The 19,811-nt window shown below is 53.8% G+C and overlaps 1 protein-coding gene across 1 annotated transcript; it reads right to left on the reverse strand.

Annotated features, from left to right (window-relative positions):
• Positions 1-352: 352 nt before the first annotated feature.
• LOC111171235 (PRAME nuclear receptor transcriptional regulator) lies at positions 353-5,281 on the reverse strand. The gene is made up of 4 exons (XM_089894780.1): positions 5,222-5,281; positions 3,476-3,795; positions 2,522-3,157; positions 353-1,038 (listed from the first exon to the last, which is right to left on the reverse strand). Exons 1-4 carry the CDS (start codon positions 5,264-5,266, stop codon positions 462-464), a joined length of 1,578 nt encoding a protein of 525 aa, XP_089750906.1. The 5' UTR covers positions 5,267-5,281; the 3' UTR covers positions 353-461.
• Positions 5,282-19,811: the final 14,530 nt, after the last annotated feature.

Genomic DNA, 19,811 nt, shown 5'->3' on the forward strand with positions numbered 1-19,811 from the left:
TGTTAACTCTTGGGGCCGAACCTCGTCCAGCCTAGGGTGCCTGGGCCTCACACATGCTGGCTTCTATTTAGTCACTAACAGGAGATTACTGAGGTTTAAACGGGAGAATGACGGTCACAGATCACAGCGAACACCAGGTGAATGACACTGAGGTTCCCTTTATTTCTGACCATTTCTTTATAACTATCCACGTAGGGATAACGCCCCCATCTACTTCTCAAGCCTGAATCCCCCTCTAGAAACTTAGATTCACATTTCTAACTCTACAAGATGCATCTCCCCGAAGATCCCATCAACCCCCCAAGTCACCATCCCCCCCGCCCAGCTCTGAATCACCTTTCCTTTTCCCGCTAACAATGAACAACTGTCCGAAACTATAGCTTGTGTTTCTTCGAGATGCTCTGACGTCTGAGCGGCAGTGTCCGCGTGCCCGCGACAAAGCCTGCGGCTCGTTCGCTGGGCTAGGCGGCCATGTAACAGGGGCACAGGATGGGCTCGGGGCTGTAGAAGGTCCTGTCGCCACAGTGCGGACAGGGGTTGCCGCTGAACCAGACCATACTGGGAAGCCCCAACTCCTGCAGCACCTGCTTGAGCCGGGCGTGCAGGTGCGCCAGGCGGCCCAGGTGGACGGTGCCGTGCACGTCCTCGTAGCTCTCCAAGGGCGCGGGGTACAGCACGTGGCTCAGCTTGCTCAGCCCCACGGTGTGGCGCAGCAGGCTCTCCAGCACAGCCATCGAGATGGGGTTGCCGCAGAAGCTGAAGGTGGTGAGCTGGGAGCAGTGGCTCAGGGCGGGCAGGAGGGCGCTGAACTGGGAGTCCATGATGCCACACTCGTCCAGGTCCAGGTCCTGGAGGGTGGCCGAGGCCTTCTCGATCAGGACCCAGAGGGGCTTGGAGCTTATGCTGGTCAGGTTGACCCCGCTAAGGCTCAGATCCTTCAGCTGGCTGACGCTCGGGCACTGCGACAGATGCATCAGGTCTGCCTCTGAAATCAGGCAGTTGGTAATCGACAAGGTCTCCAGGGGGTTCTTCAGACACCTGGAGAGAGACAGAGCAGTCAGTCCCGGGAGGATGGAGGTGGTGGGCGGAGGGATGTGGGGTGGCCCAGGCCTCAAGGGAAGAGAGGCCCATTTCACCAGATCCCAGTCTTCCGGAGGATGCTGCATGGTCAAGGGAGAGGTGCCAGGCCAGCCCAAGGTTGAGCGGGGTCCTTCCCCATCCCTTATCTGCCGTGTGACGGGGTCAAGGGAAGGAATCCTCAAGTGCTCCCTGTGCTCACCCGTCAAGTGGGGGACGACATACCCCTGCCAGGTGTTGTGAGCACAGGTAAGGTAACAATGGCAGGTGCCCACCGGGGAGCCTGACCCCAGGTCCCAAGTGAGAGAGGGGATCAGCAAACTACAGTATTGGCAGACATGACCTACACTGCTTTTAACTCGGGCTTCCTTCCTGCCGCCTCCTGGACCCCATCACCTGTTTCTCTGTTCCCAGTGAGAGTACTGGCATCTGTGCTTAAAGGGCTAAGCCAGGCAACGTCTGGCAACGTCCACAGGGGTCCAGCCGGCAGGGGCTAACTCTGGTCGCTGTATCAGCCACAAACCATCCCTCACTTTCCACAACTCTTTTTTTTGTTGCTGTCCTTGTGTCATGAACACGTTTATTCTTAATGCTTTGAGTTTGCAGTTGCCAGAAAGGAAATCAATCCAACTCTTTCACACAAATAAATCGGGCTGCATTCTCTCATCTTTCATCATTGTGTTCCAGGTAAAGCTATGATTCTATTTTAAGAATGAAGAACAAATTTCTAGAAGAAATAATTTGTTACTGAAGAATTCCTATATAATCAGAAGCCTTAGAAGCAAATAATAGTTGTAATTTGGACTCGAGATTGGAGCCACTTCAATAACGATACTCATCTGACTTTCTGCTTCTCTTCTCTGGACTATGTAGGAGCAATAACCGCTTAATGTCCTGATGGACGCCACAATTCTTCACTCCTGCTCCCTCCCCGTCATTTCCAGAATCACCCATTTCCCACATCACACCTCACCTGGAGCCTAAAGCAACCCGGGACAGACAGGAAAGTGGGATAGGTGGGAGGGACAGGCTCACGTGGACCAGCTGCTCAGCACAGAGCTTCCGATTTGAAACCTCACGTTGGATGGGCTTTCCCCTGGTTAATGTCCTCCTGCTTAGTTATTTTCCATCATCTCAGCTTAGACATCACTCTCTCAGGAAGAATTCCCAAAGCCACCCTCACCTGGCCCAAAGCCCCCACGATGCAGGTTCCCAATAAAGAGCCCCCTTTGACAGGCATCTAACTGAAGCCACACCTCTGACCCTAACCCGGGAGGCTATGTGACAAGATGCCGGGGGACGGAGTGGCGGCATCATGTGGACCTCTGAGTGGCCCGTGCACCCTGGCACCATCCATGGCAGGCAGACAGTAGACAGACACCCCACGGATAACGAAACGAGAGAGGCCTGCCCTGGTCTGCAGACAGACAGCGCCACGCCTCACCTGAGCACCTGGTCCAGGCGGCCCTCAAGGAAGGAGATGGAATCCAGGTAGAGCTCCTGCAGGTGCTGCAGGCTGGGAAACTGGGAGGTGAGCTGGCTGACGCAGTGCTCCTCCATGCCGGGGGCGGCGTGCGGTGTCATGTGGATGTGCGAGAGGAGCAGCCGGCGCAGGTTGACCATCTGGCCCAGGTGCGGCGCGAACCTGCCCAGGGTGGCCAGCTTCCAGGTGCAGTTCACCTCCAGGTCCTGGACAGAGTCGAGCTGCACCAGCTTCAGGATCTTCCTGATCTTCTGCATCGGCATGGAGAAGACCCTCAGCTTCTGACAGCACAGGCGGAGTGAGCCCCTCCTCTGCTTGACCTTCTTCAGGAGGTAGCTTAGGGACGCATCGGGGGTGCCCTCCTTGAGGCACAGGTCTATGAGCACCTCCATGGGGGCCGAGGTCTGCTTCAGCCACGCCCTTGCACCTTCCACCCGGCACCTCTTCCTCACAGGCCCGACCACCTCAGGCTCCAGCGGTGAGCACACACCAGCCCTGGTGCCGGACCACACGGTACAGAAGTCCTGGTGGGCGTTACGACGCAAATCCAGCACCTGCAGCTTCCACCGCCTGCGGGACAACGGGAGACACACTGAGCTGTGCGGAGACCCACGGGGACCAGGACCGCACGGCTCAGAACCCAGGCAAGGGTGCTACACCCCAGACACCAGCTGCTCCTCGAGCTTCCGGGGCCCCTCCTGGTCCCCACTTTAAGCGCCACGAGAAGGGGGTGAGCCCACGTGCCTTTTGTCACCTCTGCACCCTAAGTAGCCCTGCACGCCCGAAAGCCTATTCCCAGAGTGGCCCAGCCACGGCCCCAAGGCCTCCCCATGGCCCCGCACCCCCACCCCCGCCGATGCCGGCTGCGTCTTGCTCAGATCCCCAGGCCCCACCCGCCTGCTGGGTCGCCCTCACCTGGGGCGGACCTCCTGGGCAAGCAGGACGTCCAGGCCGTCGATTGCAGCTTGGAAGGTCTCCAGGTGAGGCTTGTGCTCCTTCATCAGGGCCCCCAGCGGGAGGCAGGGGAAGGGCCAGGCCTGCACCATCGCCTTCACGGCCTGGCTGTGCATCCCGGCAAAGGCCGCGGAGAACAGGGGTGGGAAGAGCTCAGCGGGCAGCTCCTCCAGAGCGGCGATGGCCAAGGCCTCATCCCTCAGCAGGCTCTGCACGGCCAGTTCCAGGAGTTTCGACGGGGCCCGGATGCCCACCCTGAAGAATCTGCTCCAGAGTGAGTACTGGAGGGACACCAGAGAGCAAGGGGTGGGTCCTTCTCCGGCCAAGGACCGGCGACCCTGCCGTCCCTCCACCCTCTAGGGGACCCAACGCAGGGCCAAAGACACCCCTCTGGCCACAAAGCCACAGCTCTGGCCCTGCTGGCGCCAGGCCCCAATGAGGGGACAAGGTGACCTCTCGCCCTATCCCATATCCACCCATGCTGCATTAAACCCCAGCCCCTCTGAAAGGTGGGTACCTAGAAGCCTGACAGCTGACCCCACCCTCTCCGGAGAAAAGTTTCTGATTATCTCTCAAGGACTGAAAACAACAGGAATAAGGAGTTTAGCCCAACATGGCCTCTTCCTAAACTCCAACAAATAACCCAGATGGGAATGATGGAGGAGCACCACACAGTGGGTACTGTTACCCCATTTAAAACTCTTTAAATCAGGGCTTCCCTGGTGGCGCAGTGGTTGAGAGTCCACCTGCCGATGCAGGGGACACGGGTTCGTGCCCTGGTCCGGGAAGATCCCACATGCCGCGGAGCGGCTGGGCCCGAGAGCCATGGCTGCTGAGCCTGCGCGTCCGGAGCCTGTGCTCCGCAGCGGGAGAGGGCACGACAGTGAGAGGCCCACGTACCGCAAAAAAAAAAAAAAAAAATCTTTAAATCAGAAACCATAAAGCAGCATGACAGTATTTAATAGCATGTGATGTTAGAGATTAAGAAAAAAAAAACTGATTCCAAGATGTACCTATGAGTATTACTATTATGGAATTGTTTTTATTCCATGGAATTAAAAAAAAAAACTTTTCATTTCTAAAATGAAAACAAACCAAAAAAGCCCTTTAAACTAGTAAAAATCACAAAACCATAAATGATATGAACTATAATTACTAGTCACAAACCAAATATGTAAAATGTCATCCAAAAATTCCAACTAATTAGATGTCTTACATCAAAAAAAGAAAAAAAATTTGGTTAAGAAATACTGTAACTGTCTATGAGTGGCACAAACCAGAGCAGAAATCAAAACGTTTGGGATTAAGGCAAAACTTCACATAGAAGCAAAAGCAAAGCCTGCTACTGCAAATGTGTACAGAAGGCGAAGAAAAATTCTCTACAGGACCTTGGCCTGCATGGCCTGTCCTGTGGAGACCCTGGCTGGGGCAGTGGTCAGGGCCCGAGGCCCCAGATGCCAGGGCGGGTGTGGTGCAAGGAGCAATGTGCTCAGGCCTCTGAGTCCCTCCTCTGGCTCCTGAGAAGCCATGATAGGCCTTCCTGGCCACACTTTTCAGATCCCAGCTGAAATTTCCATTTCAAATGGAAAGCGAAATCTTATTACTGGAAATCCATCCAGCTAACGCTGATTTGACTTTCTCCTTACACACAACTGATAGGATCCTCTGTCCACTCGTGAAAGCAAAAGATAAAAGAAGAAAACCAACCTGCAAGCATATTTGCTCGAAGAGCATGGGCCACGTCAAAACCATCCCAATGTCTGAGTTAAGACAGCTTTGTGCAGACCTAGTGGTGTCACCCCAAAGGAAAAAGAAATATAACAAAATTCCTGAGAATCACACAGTCACTTATACGTAACCTAAAACTGCAAAACGTGTGCCCGTTCATGGGGGAACAGAGGTGACACTGAGGGATGGCGGGTCCTCCAGATTTTGAGGGTTAAGGCTTCCCCAAAGGAGGTCAGGTCAAAACTACAACTAGGAGCTGGCTGGGAAGAGGGAGGGGCTGGGCGTTTGTAAGGAGACCAAGGAAATTACCCAAGACCAGGGAAAGTGTGTTGTGTTTGGAGGAATTCAGAGACTTTTGTCAGGATGGGCCTGAGAAATTGCCAGCAGGAGTGGCTACGGGGGGACCTGGTGGATCCCTTAAAGCCAAGGCAAACCCAAGACTCAATCTTCCTCCCTCTGTCCCTGGAGGCAAAGGGTGTTTCCTCCCAGAAGCGGGGATATGCAAATTGGCTTGACAAGATGAAATGTAGGCATGTGGGCTGGGAGAGGCCGGAACTGTGCTGGTGGCCAAACCTGGGACACACCTTACTCAGCCTGAAAGCCACTGAGGGGGTCAGGGCCGTGGGCTCTTTGGGCTCTTGGAGGCAGGGAGGGAAATAAACGTGGGCCAAGCACACATATCGGTGTCAGCAAAGGGCTGCAACCAGAAGAGGACTTGCCCCGAGGCTCAGGCGTCCTCTTCCACATCCCAGCCCAGGCTCTGTCCAGCAGCTTCAACCCTCATCATGACCTTCAAAGGCCCCTTCCCAGTGTTTGTGGATAACTTAACATTTCCTCAATCCTAGGAAACAAGAATGCAAAGCGGCTTCAAAAAGCCCCCCGACCCCTCCCCTAAGGCTTTCACTTACAGGGTTTCTGATGCGAGAGTGCCATTAGGCCCACAAACAAAATTCAGCTTTTCTCTTGCTCTGCGTTAAGCATAGCTACTCTAACACCGAACTTCTCCTCAGGGGACGTGAAGCTCTGCTCGGTATTGAAGGGTCTGGGGGCGATGCCCCTGCTGGGCTGGCTCACACGTTGGTTCTGTTGAGGTTTCAGAACACAGGCTGAGGGAACCTCTCCACCCCCTGCATTGTGGCGCCCCGACAATTCTATTCTGTGGGCGAGGTGGCAGCATTGTCTGAAGGATGCTCTCTGGTTTAGTAATTTCCCAGAGACTGCTTTCTCCAAATTTCTACCGTCCCTATCAGCAGTTTGCCTAAAACAGGGTTAAGCTAGAATGTGCTCTATGGACACTCAACTCCCAGACCATCACCTTGACTGATCACCTGCAGGAAGTCGAGATTAGTAAGTTAAGCAGAATGTTCCTGATTCTGGAGCAGCCACTGAGTGGTGCTCGCACTTTTCACCCAGCACCTCAAATAACCTTCAGAGAAAAGCTGAAATTCAGTTCGTTTCCTTTTCAGCCTGGTGAGCCGGGGACTTGGCCAGGGGTGGACACTGCCATGCTCCGCTCAGGGAGTAACCAGAAGACCTGCTTGGGGGAGGGGTGTGGATGGATCTGCCCCACAGAGCGTTAGGAAGAGATGACTGACTTCACGTGGACCTCGGGGAAACAGGAAATGGCAGACATCCAAACCTGGGATCTTTCCATGGGAACCCAGCATCCAGGAGATCCAAGGAGGCAGGAGCGACCACTGCCTTCGAATGATGTAAAAATGGGAAGTATAAGCCGAACATTCTTCCCCAGCGAGCAGGGGACATTCCTCTGTCCACCTGCACCTACATGCAGAGCCTGTTTGTCCGGAGGCAGAAGGACCAGGGGCACAGCTGCAGGAAGACCTGTCCTTCCTGCCCAGTGTCAGGACTGGCCCAGGACGACTCTCAAGGCCCAGGCATGAGCCAATTGGGGGGACGTTTCTACCACATCCTGGTCACCTGTTCTCATGCTGCACAGGCCAGAGCAGCCTCTGAGCTCATGGTGGGGGGGTGTCCTGTCCCCCTTCCCGTCTCCAGTCACAGAATTTCTACTGGGATCGCAAAGCATCTGCCCCCAGGGCCTTCCTGGAGTCTTTAGAATGCATGTGTGTCCCCGGGTTCCTGCTCCTGGCCTGTGCTGACGGCGCAGCCCCCTCTTTCTGCATCCCTGGCAAGTCAGCCCACCTCTCCCAGAGCCTGGGGTGTGGCCACGATGCGGGGAGGGTGGGGGACCGGACATCCTTCCACTGGCATCAACAGAAATCACGGATTTCTCCCCGATTCTTCTGACATAACAAGTGTAGAAGAAGGTAAAGAAAAGGCCAGCTACTTTTCTGCATTCAAAGAAGCACCAGAAATGCTGGAAGATGACCCTTCCTGGCTTCCAGAGGAAGACCCCAACCCTGCTGGTCTTCAGAGGCACGAGGCTGACAGAGGCCCTGGGTGCCAGGCCGATGCTGGCTTCTCCTCCTTCGGCTCTCTTGACCCAGCCTCGAGCAGACAAGATCCTACTCAGGATCTGGTACGTCTCCTTTCCCTCTGCAATCAGATCTCTTCTTGCCCTGGAATATTTTGCCCTCTGGGCCTCTTGAAAAATCGAAGGTCTCTGTCAGCCCTCTCTGCCTCTTCCTGCACTTGGCAAGATGTGGTTCCACTTCACATCCAACGACATCTAGACCGAAACAAGCAAGTCTCCCCACTTCTTCCTCCCCAGCGAGGACACATCTGACATCCAGGTCACCCTGGGTCCAGCCAGTTAATCCTGAGGAAAGTGCTTCTAGAGGCAAGTAGGGGTGCGGGAGGCTGAGGGCCCACTCCAGGCTGGTTGGGCGGGGAATGGCCCAGGACGAGGGGGGAGGAGGGAAATGGCAGCAGAGCCAGGGGCCTGGTTTCCTGGCTCTCAGAGCTGTGTCCTTTATATGCTGAAGCCATGTCTGGGACCACTAAGGGCACTTGGGGACTGGGAGCGTCCCCAGGATCCTGCTCTGTTTGCCTTGGCCTGGGGGAGGTGCCAGTGGCTGTCCCCCTTGTCAACTCCAAGGGACAGAGAGGGAGCACTGACCCTAGACACAAAGATGAGAGAGGTTCAGAGAGAAGGGGAGGCCCCAGTCTTGGCTTTGGCCCCGGAGAGGATGCTTCTCAGGACTTTGCACGGTCAACCTCGTTATTGCCTGAGATGGTGGGAACTGTGCTTTTGGAGAGAGGAGGAGAGAAGAGGGGGCTGGCGTTGCATCCCTGTCATCAGCTGACCCCAAATCTCCAACACGAAGCCGTAAGCTTACTGTGGATCAGAGTGACACCAGGTGCGTTGGGCTGTCCGGCCCTTTGCACTGGACCTTTTTCCACTGGAGGAGGGTCGGTGAGCCTCAGGACTCGGGGAGCACTGGCTCCACCTTTGAGGGGACAGCCCACCCTGTGCTGAGGGCTGGCAGGAGGCACCAGGCAGAGGGGACGCGCTCACAGGGAGGTCTCCCGCCCAGCTGGTCCCCTCGCCCCCATACCCAGACTCCCCCTCTATCGGCAACCCTCGATTTACTCAAAACATTTACAGAGTGCCTGGAGCAGACCATCCACTGCTGTTCTGGGGAGGAACAGCCCAGTGACAATGTCATGGTCGTCTTCTAGTTAGAAGTGCATACTAGGGAGATGATGTACAACAGGGTAAGTATAACTGACACTGTTGTAGGTTACGTATGAAAGTCATGGAGAGAGTAATCCTAAGAGTTCTCATCACAGGGGAAAAACATGTTTTCTGTGTAATTTTGTATCCATATGAGATGATGCATGTTAAGTCAACTCACGATGCTGCACCCTTTAAACTTATACAGGGCTGTATGTCAATTCTATCTCAGTAAGACTGGAAGAAATAAAATGTCATGGTCTTCCACTCAGGGTGTCTCTGAGGCACGGACCTTGCATTCAACTGAGCAGACAAATGAAAAACAAGCAAGTTGAAAAAATAATGACAGGCGGACGTGGCCTGCACGGTGGGGCAGGGCCACCAAGGCGACCATGCATGCTGGAACTGCAAAGCCAACCTTCATAATCTAAGGCAAAATATGACTTTTCCTGCAGCCGTTACATATTTTTTGAAAACGTTAAGAACCCTCTTAACACGATCTACTGTAATGTTTAGAAAAGTAAAAATAGTAAAGGTATTTTTTTTTTTTTTTGTAGTACGCGGGGCTCTCACTGTCGTGGCCTCTCCCGTTGCAGAGCACAGGCTCCGGACGCGCAGGCTCAGCGGCCATGGCTCACGGGCCCAGCCCCTCCACGGCATGTGGGTTCCTCCTGGACCCGGGCACGAACCCGTGTCCTCTGCATTGGCAGGCAGACTGTCAACCACTGCGCCACCAGGGAAGCCCAGTAAAGCTATTTTTTTTAGTACACTGTGATTTTAAGCACTGAGAAAAAGTGTTTTGTTTCTTTGCGAAAAACTCATCAAGAATCCTCGCAACACTGCTTCCCTGCTTCTCATCACATAACTTTCAGTCGGGGCTGAGTGTCCTTCCTACGCCTGGGCAACCTGTCACTCTGCCTTTTTTTTTTTTTTTAATTTATTTATTTACTTTTGGCTGCATTGGGTTTTCGTTGCTGCATGCGGGCTTTCTCTAGTTGCATCGAGCGGGGGCTACTTTTCGTTGTGGTGCGTGGGCTTCTCATTGCGGTGCCACTCTGCTTTCTAAGCCTGGATCTGCTTCCAACATTTCACCCTTTGTGGTTTCAGGGCCTGACATTATCTCCAGGTTCCTTTACTGTGAAAATGTTTGCTAGCATCACTGCCTCTGGGACATCTTCATTTTTTTGTCACAACCATGTTCTTCATTGAAGCTTCTCCAGGAGATGGGGACAAGGAGGCTGAAGCTGGATTCTGAATCAGAATGATGAGTCAGTCAACCATTCCTCGTGTTTGGTAGAGCTTAAATCACCAAAGCGTTTCACTCTCCTAGCCTCGGGTTCTCCCTCAAGATCTGAAATGTCGGCAGGGGCCTTAAATTGCTTTTTCCTTTCCCTGTGCAGTGGCTGAGGCTCAAAAGGGCGAGTCCTTTGCACCTGTGTCACAGAGCCAGCCATGAGAGAGTGACACGGGAACGAGGCCCCTGGCTCCTGGACAAGGGCTCGCTAAGCCATCAACGTGCCAGCCCAGTGGGACTGTGCCCGGGGAAGTCGCCTGTGGATGGGAACAGCCCACTCTGTTCGTGGACAGTGGACAAGGTCACGGACGAGAGCGGAGGACAGGAGCCTCCATTCAGGGGACATCACCCACCACAGTCTAGGCACTCAGCAGGTCTGTGGGTCCTGCCAGTTCTTCCAGGAAGATGGGGGGAGGGGCGATATATCGGGGAGAAATCCAGAAAGGCCTGCACTCACTGGTACCTCGGCTCAGCAGCCGTACCCCGGGAGCTCAGGCTCCAGGAAACCTCCCAGCACTGCTTGCCCTCGGCAGGAGGAAGTAAGCAGATTCGCTGATACGGTGTCGCCTGAAGGATTTGGGAAGCAGCTGTGCACAGAGGTCCCTCCCACACGTGAGGCAGGGGCTAAGAAAGGTGTGGGGAGCCCAGCCTGGTGCCATGGCTGCAGAAGAGCTTGTGGGGGTCTCCGCCATGGCCTGGGGTCTGCTCATGGTCTGTCTGCACAGCTGAGAGGCACTAAGGAGGGGACCGTCTGGCAGCCCAGGGCTGACCCCCTTTTCTCCCTTCACCCTGAACATCTCTGGAGTGATGACCTTGACCTCTCCCCTTTGCACATGCTGCTCCTCTCTGGGTCCTGAGCGCAGTCTGTCCTGAAACAGCCACTCAGTTTCTGTGGTTCTGGGACAGAGAGGCCACATTTCCTGCTCTGGAGGCAGCAGTGATACTGGGGGTTACAGCCCGGTGTGCTGGTATCAACAGCACCCATATGCTGCCCAGCACCCCCAGGGCATGAGATCGTCCTCGCTCCTGGGGTCCCTCTCCATCCTCCAGCTCCAGGTCCGCCTCCCTGGCCTCCTTGGGCTGCAGCTGCAGGACTCTTTGTGCCCTCTGGGTGCTTTCTTTCCGGGACCGCCCCTAGGCCCAGGGGTCCCAGCCCACCACTTAGGGAGACCAAAACCTCCCTGGGCTCACCCACCCTGCCCCTGCCCAACACCACACAGGAGTCAAGTCTCTGGGGGCTGATGCCAGCCTTGCTCCTTCACCCCAAGCACAGGTTCTGAACGTAACCGTGGCTTCGGGAATGGGACCCCCACACATTGCAGCTGCTTCTTCTAAGAAGGCAGCAGGATGAAAGCTCTCTTGGGAAAATGACTTGGAAAAATAAAGGCTGCTCATCCTCCTCCCGCTGTGAGGGCTTCCGGATGCAGATTGCATGCAGCTCCACGATTAACAGCACTAAGGGGGCAACAGGACATCCTGGGACATGATGAGGTGCAGAAGACCAGTTTACCTGAAGATGTCTTCCACCGCGCTCGTCCAGCTCACGCTGGCCTCAGGTCCTCCGACACCTGGTCTCCCTGGTTTCCTACCGTCTCAGTCACCCGTCTCCACCCAAGTTTGAGAATAAGAACCCAAATTCTCGGGCTTCCCTGGTGGCGCAGTGGTTGAGAGTCCGCCTGCCGATGTAGGGGACATCGGCAGGGTTCGTGCCCCGGTCCGGGAAGAGCCCACATGCCGCGGAGCGGCTGGGCCCGTGAGCCATGGCCGTTGAGCCTGCGCGTCCAGAGCCTGTGCTCCGCAACTGGAGAGGCCACAGCTGTGAGAGGCCCACATACCGCAAAAAACAACAACAAAAAAAACAACAAAAAAACAAGAACCCAAATTCTCCAAAAAACAAACACACGGTGTGTTCACACGTGTAGTTATGAAGCCACAGTGAGAACTCTGCTGGGTGAACTGAAAACCGGAGCCCCGACCCTGCCGTTTCAGTGAGAATCTCTTCGTCTCCAAACCCGAGAAATTTCTCATCGGCTGAAGCAGCAGACAATCAAAGGAAAGACCTGATGCTCGGGTCAAAGGGACCTTCCTCTAAGGGCACTAACCGCCGTCCTGCAGCCCCAGTTCTGCCCCTTTCTCTGGCCCCCACACCCTGGCACCTCCCGAGGGGACCCCATTTCCAGCGCAAAACAGCGCCCAATGAGCTCTGGCCATCCCCGCCGACCCGGGTTCCCTGGATTATTACGTCCCCCACGCAGCGCTGCGGCCTCTTCACGGGGCACGTGGCCCGGGTAGGCCCAAGGCGGCCCCCCACCGCGTGTGGCCTCCGCTCCAGCCCCAGGTCGTGAGAGCTCGTTTTCCGCTGGAGAACAGGAGCGGGGGCCCGCACGGGGCCCCGGGGACTAGCTCAAGGTCACCCCACGGGAACGCGGGGGCACCAGGACGGGAACTTACCCTTCGGGCCACAGCGCCACGCCACACGATCCCCCGCTTGCGCTCTGCGGACAAACAACCGCGAACTCAGCAGCGCCCCGCCCGGAAACCACGCGGCCCGACCAATCCTGGTTTCTGTTTCCTCCTGGGGCAAATCTCACGAGATCCTGGGATCGCGAGTGGGGTCTTCCAGGGAGTCTAGAAGGGGTTCCGTTTAGTAGGCGGGGAGGGAGTCGGGAGAGGGGGAGGGGTGGCGTCTGTGGCCATGCCCACTGGACGGCCGGGTGGTGAGAGTGGGGATGGGGTGGGTCAGGGGTGGGATGGGGGAAAGGTAGGGTTGGGGGGATGGGGAGGAGATGGGGGGATGGGTGAAGTGGGGGTATGAGATGGGATGGAATGGAAGTGAGGTGGGGGAGGGAGGAATCCTGGAATGGGGGAAGGGAATGGGGGAATGGGGTAGGATGGAGAACGGGGTGAGGTGGGGATGGGGTGGCGGTAGGTGGGGGGGGTGGGGAGGGGTGGGCGTGGGCTGGGATGAAGGGGCTCTTGAGATCCGGAGGGAGGGGTCGAGGCTTAGAACCCCCCACCTCCAACTCCTCCCCCACCCCCACCTCTGGGCCTGTTCTTCCGCAACCCCTTCCTCTGTGCGGGGCGTGGGGTGCCAGGGCCGGCTCCGGGGCCCTCGCCCCACTCCCACCTCCCTCTTGTAGATAAGATGTCCCTGCCCTTGGCCAGTCCAGTGCCCCCTACTCTCTCGACTTTACCACTTATGTGACCCCTGGGGCGGCGGAGACCCCAGCCAGGGTTTGACTAGATCGTCCTCTCTCCAGATTGTGCTTCCCACTCCCCCAGCCCCCCATTTGGTTTTCTAGTTTTTTTCAGAAGCCAAACAGTTGCTGCGTCTGGTCTCTTCCCCTCCGTCTGACCACCGCAGCCCCTCTGATGGCCTCAGCTTGTGCTGGTCTTAAGTGCAGGTTTCACCTCTTTCCACCAACGGACCCCTTCGGACAAAGTCAGGAAGGGGCCTGGAAAAGGAAGTGGGGCGGGGCGGGGCGGGGCGGGACCCTTCCAAGCAGTGCCCCTCAACCCTGGGGATGTCGCGTCCGGGCCACCAGGGGGCACTGGAGACATGGAATCCAGGATGGTTTTGGCACCTCCTTCCTCCCAGCCCCCCTAGGGGAGAAAGTCGGGCTTCTGGAGAGATGGTGAGAGCCAGGTGGGTGAGGATTCTTGCCTGGAGGGGTTAAGAGCAAAGCGGAACTCCAGCCCTGTCACTAACGCTGGCCTGGGGGACCTCCTTTGGGTCCTTTGAATTCAGCTTCCTCACTCAAGCCCAGTAAGTGTGAGGCTGTGTCCTTGTCATCCAGGTGACCCTAAATCTTTAACCACAGGCCACCAGAAGGTAGTGGTGGCCAAGAATAACAGGCAGGGCAGTAGTGATGGCTATCTTTCGTGGCTCAACCCTGCCATTCCCCCACACATCCCCCGTGCCTGTGAGCTAACAGAGCTTAAGGTGTGCAGCTACACCCATGGTTGGATGGATGGATGAATGAATACATAGGTACATACGAATGAGGGAATTGTGTTGATCCCCCTGGACCTGGGATTGTTACCTGGAACAGGGCTGGTAAAACCTCAGTTTTTTCACTTTGGAACTGGAGACTCAGCCTCCCCCTCCTTCCTCTTGTCCAGACTCATTCAACAAACATTTGTCCTTGAGAGGCTGCTGATGCAACACTCAAGGAGATAGTGCTCATAAGTTTTAGGATGGAACCAGAAAAAAGCCAAAACAAAACCAAAACAAGAAGACCATTGTTTTAAAGTGGCAGGTTGTAACTAATTCTCTCAGAGGGCAAAGGATGCATCTGTGGGACTTGAAATGGAAAGGGGATGCCTTTGAAGATTGCCGAACGTTATTTTCATGATTCGATGGCTGATTTAAGGCCTGATTTCAGGTTGACACACTGAAAAGATGACGTCGGAGATATTTGAAAGCAAAGGTCACAGCATTGCTTATATTGTATGATATAGTCCTATTCATGTACAAGTAAACATGAAAGTAACATTGATTCATTTCATTGCTTCAAGCAATGCTCACAATGTTTACCATGTTCCTGGGGCTAGACTAGGCCTGGAGTAGAAGAAGCAGTGAAAGTTACAGGGACCGGCCCCCACCTCCTGGAATACATGTAATGCTTTTTCCTGAACATTGTACTTAAGCATGTCAAGATGTCCAGAAGATGGTCACTAAAATGATAACGCTGGCCATGGTAAAATAATTTTCTATATTTTGGGGGGTGTTTTTGCTTGTTTTTTGTGGTTTTGTTTTGTTTTTTGGCCTTGCCACACGGCACGTGGGATCTTAGTTCCCCACCACCCAGGGATCGAACCACGCCCCCTGCAGTGGAAGCATGGAGTTCTAACCATTAGACCGCCAGGGAATTCCCAACTTTTCTATATTTGGGAGTAAACTTTTCCATCATAAATGTTTTCCTTGACCAGTGATTTATTTTGGAGATATGAAGAAATTCAGTCACCCCACACAGCCTCTAGTCCCCCAGTCTGCTGCAAGATTAAGCTGACAAGGAAGGTCTTGGAGAGAATCCAGGATGGCTGGTCTGCGTTCCTACGGCCGCACGTCCTGATTTGGGGGAACCACCACTTTTGAAAATCCTTTTGGGGGACTCTCCTGGCGGTTCAGTAGTTAAGACTTTGCCTTCCAATGCAGGGGGTGTGGGTTTGTTCCCTGGTTGGGGAGCTAAGATCCCACATGCCTCGTGGCCAAAAAACCAAAACATAAAACAGAAGCAATATTGTAACAAATTCAATAAAGACTTTAAAAATGGTCCACATCAAAAACAAAAGAAAGGAAGAAAATCCTTTTGGGGTAGCTATGAATGAACTCAGAGGGAAAGGCAGGAGCCTTCAGGTAGAGGGCAGCATCCTTCCATCCCAGACTCAAACTCAGGCCTCCTGAAGTCAAGGGCCTTGCAGATGCAGAGGGCAGGAAGCCCCTCCCCAGGTGTGTGTGTGGTGGAAGGGGGAGATCAGGTGTGTGGGGAGGGGAACTCATCAGAAGGCCAGGTGCTCCGTGTCCCTCAGAACCAGCTTCAGAACAACTTCTTGGGAAGAAGACATCCTCCCCCCTGCCCCTTCCTGGCTGGGCCAGGGCATCTAACCACTCCCCTGCATGCCAAGCCTCAGGACTTGGTGCAAAGGAGGAACTGAGAAGCATCCAGTCCTTTGAGGGTCTGGATAGAACACGAGCAGAGGAAGGAGGAGTTTGCCCCTTTCCTGTCTCGCTGCTGAGCGGGGACATCTCATCTCATTTTCCTCCGTCCTCAGCAACTTCGGTATCAGGTCTTAGGACTTGGTCTGAATCACACCAACAGCTTTCCTGAGTATGCAACTTGCAGACTGTGGGACTTAGTCTTATCTTTAATAACAGACATTATTATTTTAACCAGTGTGTAAAATAAAAAAGCACAAACATGTTCAAAACACACTTAAGCAATAGTCATGAATCAAAACTGATTGCTTCGCCCAAACATCTTTCTTCTTTTCCCTCAATCCCCAAGGCAAGCCTTTAGCTTTCCCCACCATTGGCCATAGAGTCACCTCTCTTGGGCTCCTGAAATGTCTGTCACTTGGTATGAAGAGCTGCCTCACAGGCATAACCTGGCACCAAGGCTGTGGTGGGTGGGCTATATAGTCCTGGGGTGAGGGTCCAGGCCACCTGGTGCGGCAGGTGACACATCCCATCGTGGAGGGAGTTAATGGACAAAGGGAAATGAGGTTAGAGGGGATGGAAGGGATCGGGGGCCTGGTGCTGAGCTTGATGGGGAAGGAGGGAGGAGGGGAGGGCGATGCAAGAGGGCTTTCCAGCCCCCACTCAGCTGCCTCCCAGGGGCTTGCTTGGCACCGTCTGCAGCCACCAGGGGGCAGCAAAGGCCAGGATTTCGGGAAGGTACTTGAGGGTTACACTGTCCTGCATGAAGTTTCAAGAGGGGCTCCCCACGGAACACTTCTTATGTCCCAAAGCTTTTGTACCCCAACAAATCATCTTAAAAAGTGCTAATAAATGGCCCAGGGCTCAGGCTCGGGCCTCAGACTCAGAGCACTGCAGAGACAGAGGCTGGAGGGGAATGTGAGGACCCTCCAAACTGAGGGCGATAAGAAGGGGTTGAGGGGTGGGGGAGGGATGGATTGGGAGCTTGGGACCAGCAGATGCAAACTATTATATATAAGATGCATAAGCGTCCAGGCCCTATGGTATAGCACAGGGGCCTGTATTCAATATCCTCTGATAACCCATAATGGAGAAGAATATGAGACAATGTATATAGAGTATAACTGAACCACTTCATCGAACAGCAGGAATGCACACAGCATTGTCAATCAAGCACACTTCAATAAAAATGTTCAGTGTCTTTGTTCTTTTCTTTCTTTTTTTCATTTTTCACAGCACTATGCGGCATGCAGGTTTGGAGCTCCCCGACCAGGGATCAAACCTGCACCCCCTGCAGTGGAAGCACAGAGTGTTAACCACTGGACAGCCATGGAATTCCCTTCAATAAAATGTTTTTTAAAAAGAGGGAGTTGAGGGGTTACTGGTCCCCAGCTCTGCCTCTGACTCCTGGAAAGCGGGGCAGTTGGATCTTTCAGCCGCCTGGGCTCATGGCCTCTCCTTTGTCCCAAGAGCACAGAGGGGACCTTCTGGGATTCCTCCCCCAGGAGCCATGATGACTCTCACACCAGGAGAGACAGGAAATCCCGGCTGGATTCCTTTCCCACATCCTGTCATGGACTCGTTCCGTCCTTACAAACCATGTGAAGGAGTTAATTCTCCAGTATTGTCTGCTGTCCAGGGATGTAGAAGAATCTAGAACAAACCATGTCAGAGGGGGTGAGAAGAAGGGATGAGGACAGGCAGGTGCAGGAAGCAGATTTGCATGGAAGCCCCTCCCTCCTCTGGGGGGAGGGGATAAGAGAGGTCTAGGGGAGCAGGCCGAGGGCTGGGGGCTCAGAAGGCAGCATCTGGGGCGTCTCCACCATGGCCTGGGCTCTGCTCCTTGTCACCCTCCTCACCCAGGACACAGGTGAGGCCTCCAGGGAAGGGACCCCAGGGACATCTGGCTGATCCTTTGCGTCTTTGTCCTCAGGGTGACCTGGGCCCCAGCACTGAACTGACCAGAATGTGTTTCTCCTCTCTCCAGGGTCCTGGGCCCAGTCTGGCCTGACTCAGCCTCCCTCAGTGTCCGGGAATCTGGGACAGACAGTCACCATCTCCTGTGCTGGAACCAGTAGTGACATCGGGGGTTATAACTATGTCAGCTGGTACCAACAGCTCCCAGGCACGGCCCCCAAAACCTTGATTTATGAGGTCAATAAACGACCCTCAGGGATCCCTGATCGCTTCTCTGGCTCCAAGTCTGGGAACACGGCCTCCCTGACCATCTCTGGACTCCAGGCTGAGGACGAGGCTGATTATTACTGTAGCTCAGCTACAGGTAGTAGCGCTTGGCACAGTGGTCCAAGGTCATGGGGAAGTGAGACCAAAACCTCACTTTAGCTCCCTCCAGCCCCTTCACTCTTAAATACAGGCTTTCAGTTGTTGCTTGTTTGTTATTATTTTATTTGCCAATAATTACAAACTTAAATGAATTTGAAGATTTCATAAAGAACTGCTTCATACCTTTTCCCCTGATCCATCATTTTTAACTATTGTCATCTTCGCTTTTCATTATATCAGCTTATCTCTCATTTTCTCTCTCTGCCTATATATGTGTGTGTGTGTGTGTGTGTATATGTATGTATTTGGATGTGTATCCATAGATAAACATCCATAAATATACATACTCAACACACCCACACACGTAAACAAAACATTCATTTTCTGAACCACTGGGAATAGGTTTCATCCATCAGCATCTAAGACTTGATACATTTCGTTTAGAGAGAGTTCACATGAAATCACAGTCAGCATTTAAGGTGTAGAATGAGGGATTTTAATGTATTGACAAGTTAGTCCATCCATGATCACTCCAGAGTCCAGATGCTTCCTGCCCCTCAAGACACACCTCATCCACCTGCAGTCACTCCCTGTCCCCCTTGGACCTTTGTGCCAGGATCCCCCCACATAGCCTAATGTTTCCAGGCTCATTCCTGTGGAAGCATATTCAATACTTTCCCCTTCTTACAGACGAATAATACGGCATTATAAGGATGTACTTCATCTGATGGATCAAGTAATCAATTCACAGATTCACATTCATTTTTTCTCTCTCCTGTCACAACCCATTACAGAGTGATCCTTTCGGGGCCTAGGGAATGAAAATTCTAGGTTCACCTCACTTCCCAAGATGAAATGAAAACACGACATTCCCCTCAAGGACGTCTTCAGGAGGCAGTCAAGGCTTCACCTTCTCGCCTTCTCAGAGCCTCCTAAGGATCCCGGGTGGGGGCATCTCCCCTTCACTCTATGTGCTGTTTGCATGTGTCCTGGATGAGCTGGAGGGGCAGGGAGGGGGCACGGTCTCAGCTGCATCAGACAGCCTGAGACGGTCTTTGTCCTGACGATGACTCTCTTTTCCTTTCCACTTTGTTCAAACGTTCCACGTGCCTGTTTCTACCATCTGCAAGGCTTCAAGGGCAGGTTTGCATCTTACACTTGCAGTTTTTCGTGAAAATTTCCTCCATGTCTGAGTCCTGGTCTATGTAGCTAAGGAGAGGAAAAGTAGTCATGTCTCTTTCAGTGTATTTTGCACAATTCCTTTCATTATGAAATGCAGCATTCCTGAAGAAGAATGTGTGAAATGCACACTCACAATTTAAGGAGGAATAATTAACAGAAACCACATAACCCCAGACGAAATCTACCCCCCAAAGCACATCTGTCTACCCCACTCCCCGATTAGCTGGTTTGGTGACTCCAGGGTTAATCATTCCATGGCATTTCTTTAAATTCCTGCCCCAGCCTTCCTAGACATGCATCCCCCAAACAACATAGTTTGAAACAGTGGGTACAAGCATCCAACCCACTGAGTGAGGAAAGGGTATTGTGTCTACAGGTGAGCCACCAAGAGACATGGACCCTAACAGAGGCTCAGCTTGGTCCTGGGCGGGGCTTCCCTGGATTTCCTGGTGCCCGTCTTGAAGACGGCAGACAGGGTCCCAGAGGAAAGACAAGGAAGCCTAGAGTCAGGCATCTGGCCTTGTGGGATGTGGGTGGGTCCTGTATTTCTAAG

Source organism: Delphinapterus leucas, chromosome 14, assembly GCF_059928025.1.
Source record: "Delphinapterus leucas isolate spDelLeu-1000000601 "Yukka" chromosome 14, BTC_Dleu_Yukka2, whole genome shotgun sequence".
NCBI lineage: Eukaryota > Metazoa > Chordata > Mammalia > Artiodactyla > Monodontidae > Delphinapterus > Delphinapterus leucas.

Bases quoted from the DNA above. Each gene is read 5' to 3' on its own strand.
- LOC111171235 (XM_089894780.1), bottom strand. From the start codon at position 5,266: ATGGTTTTGACGTGGCCCATGCTCTTCGAGCAAATATGCTTGCAG. The intron at 3,158-3,475 runs GTGAGGGCGACC...GTCTCCGCACAG, and splicing joins GCCCAGGAGGTCCGCCCCAG to CTCAGTGTGTCTCCCGTTGT. The intron at 1,039-2,521 runs GTGAGGCGTGGC...GTCTCTCTCCAG, and splicing joins CGCCTGGACCAGGTGCTCAG to GTGTCTGAAGAACCCCCTGG.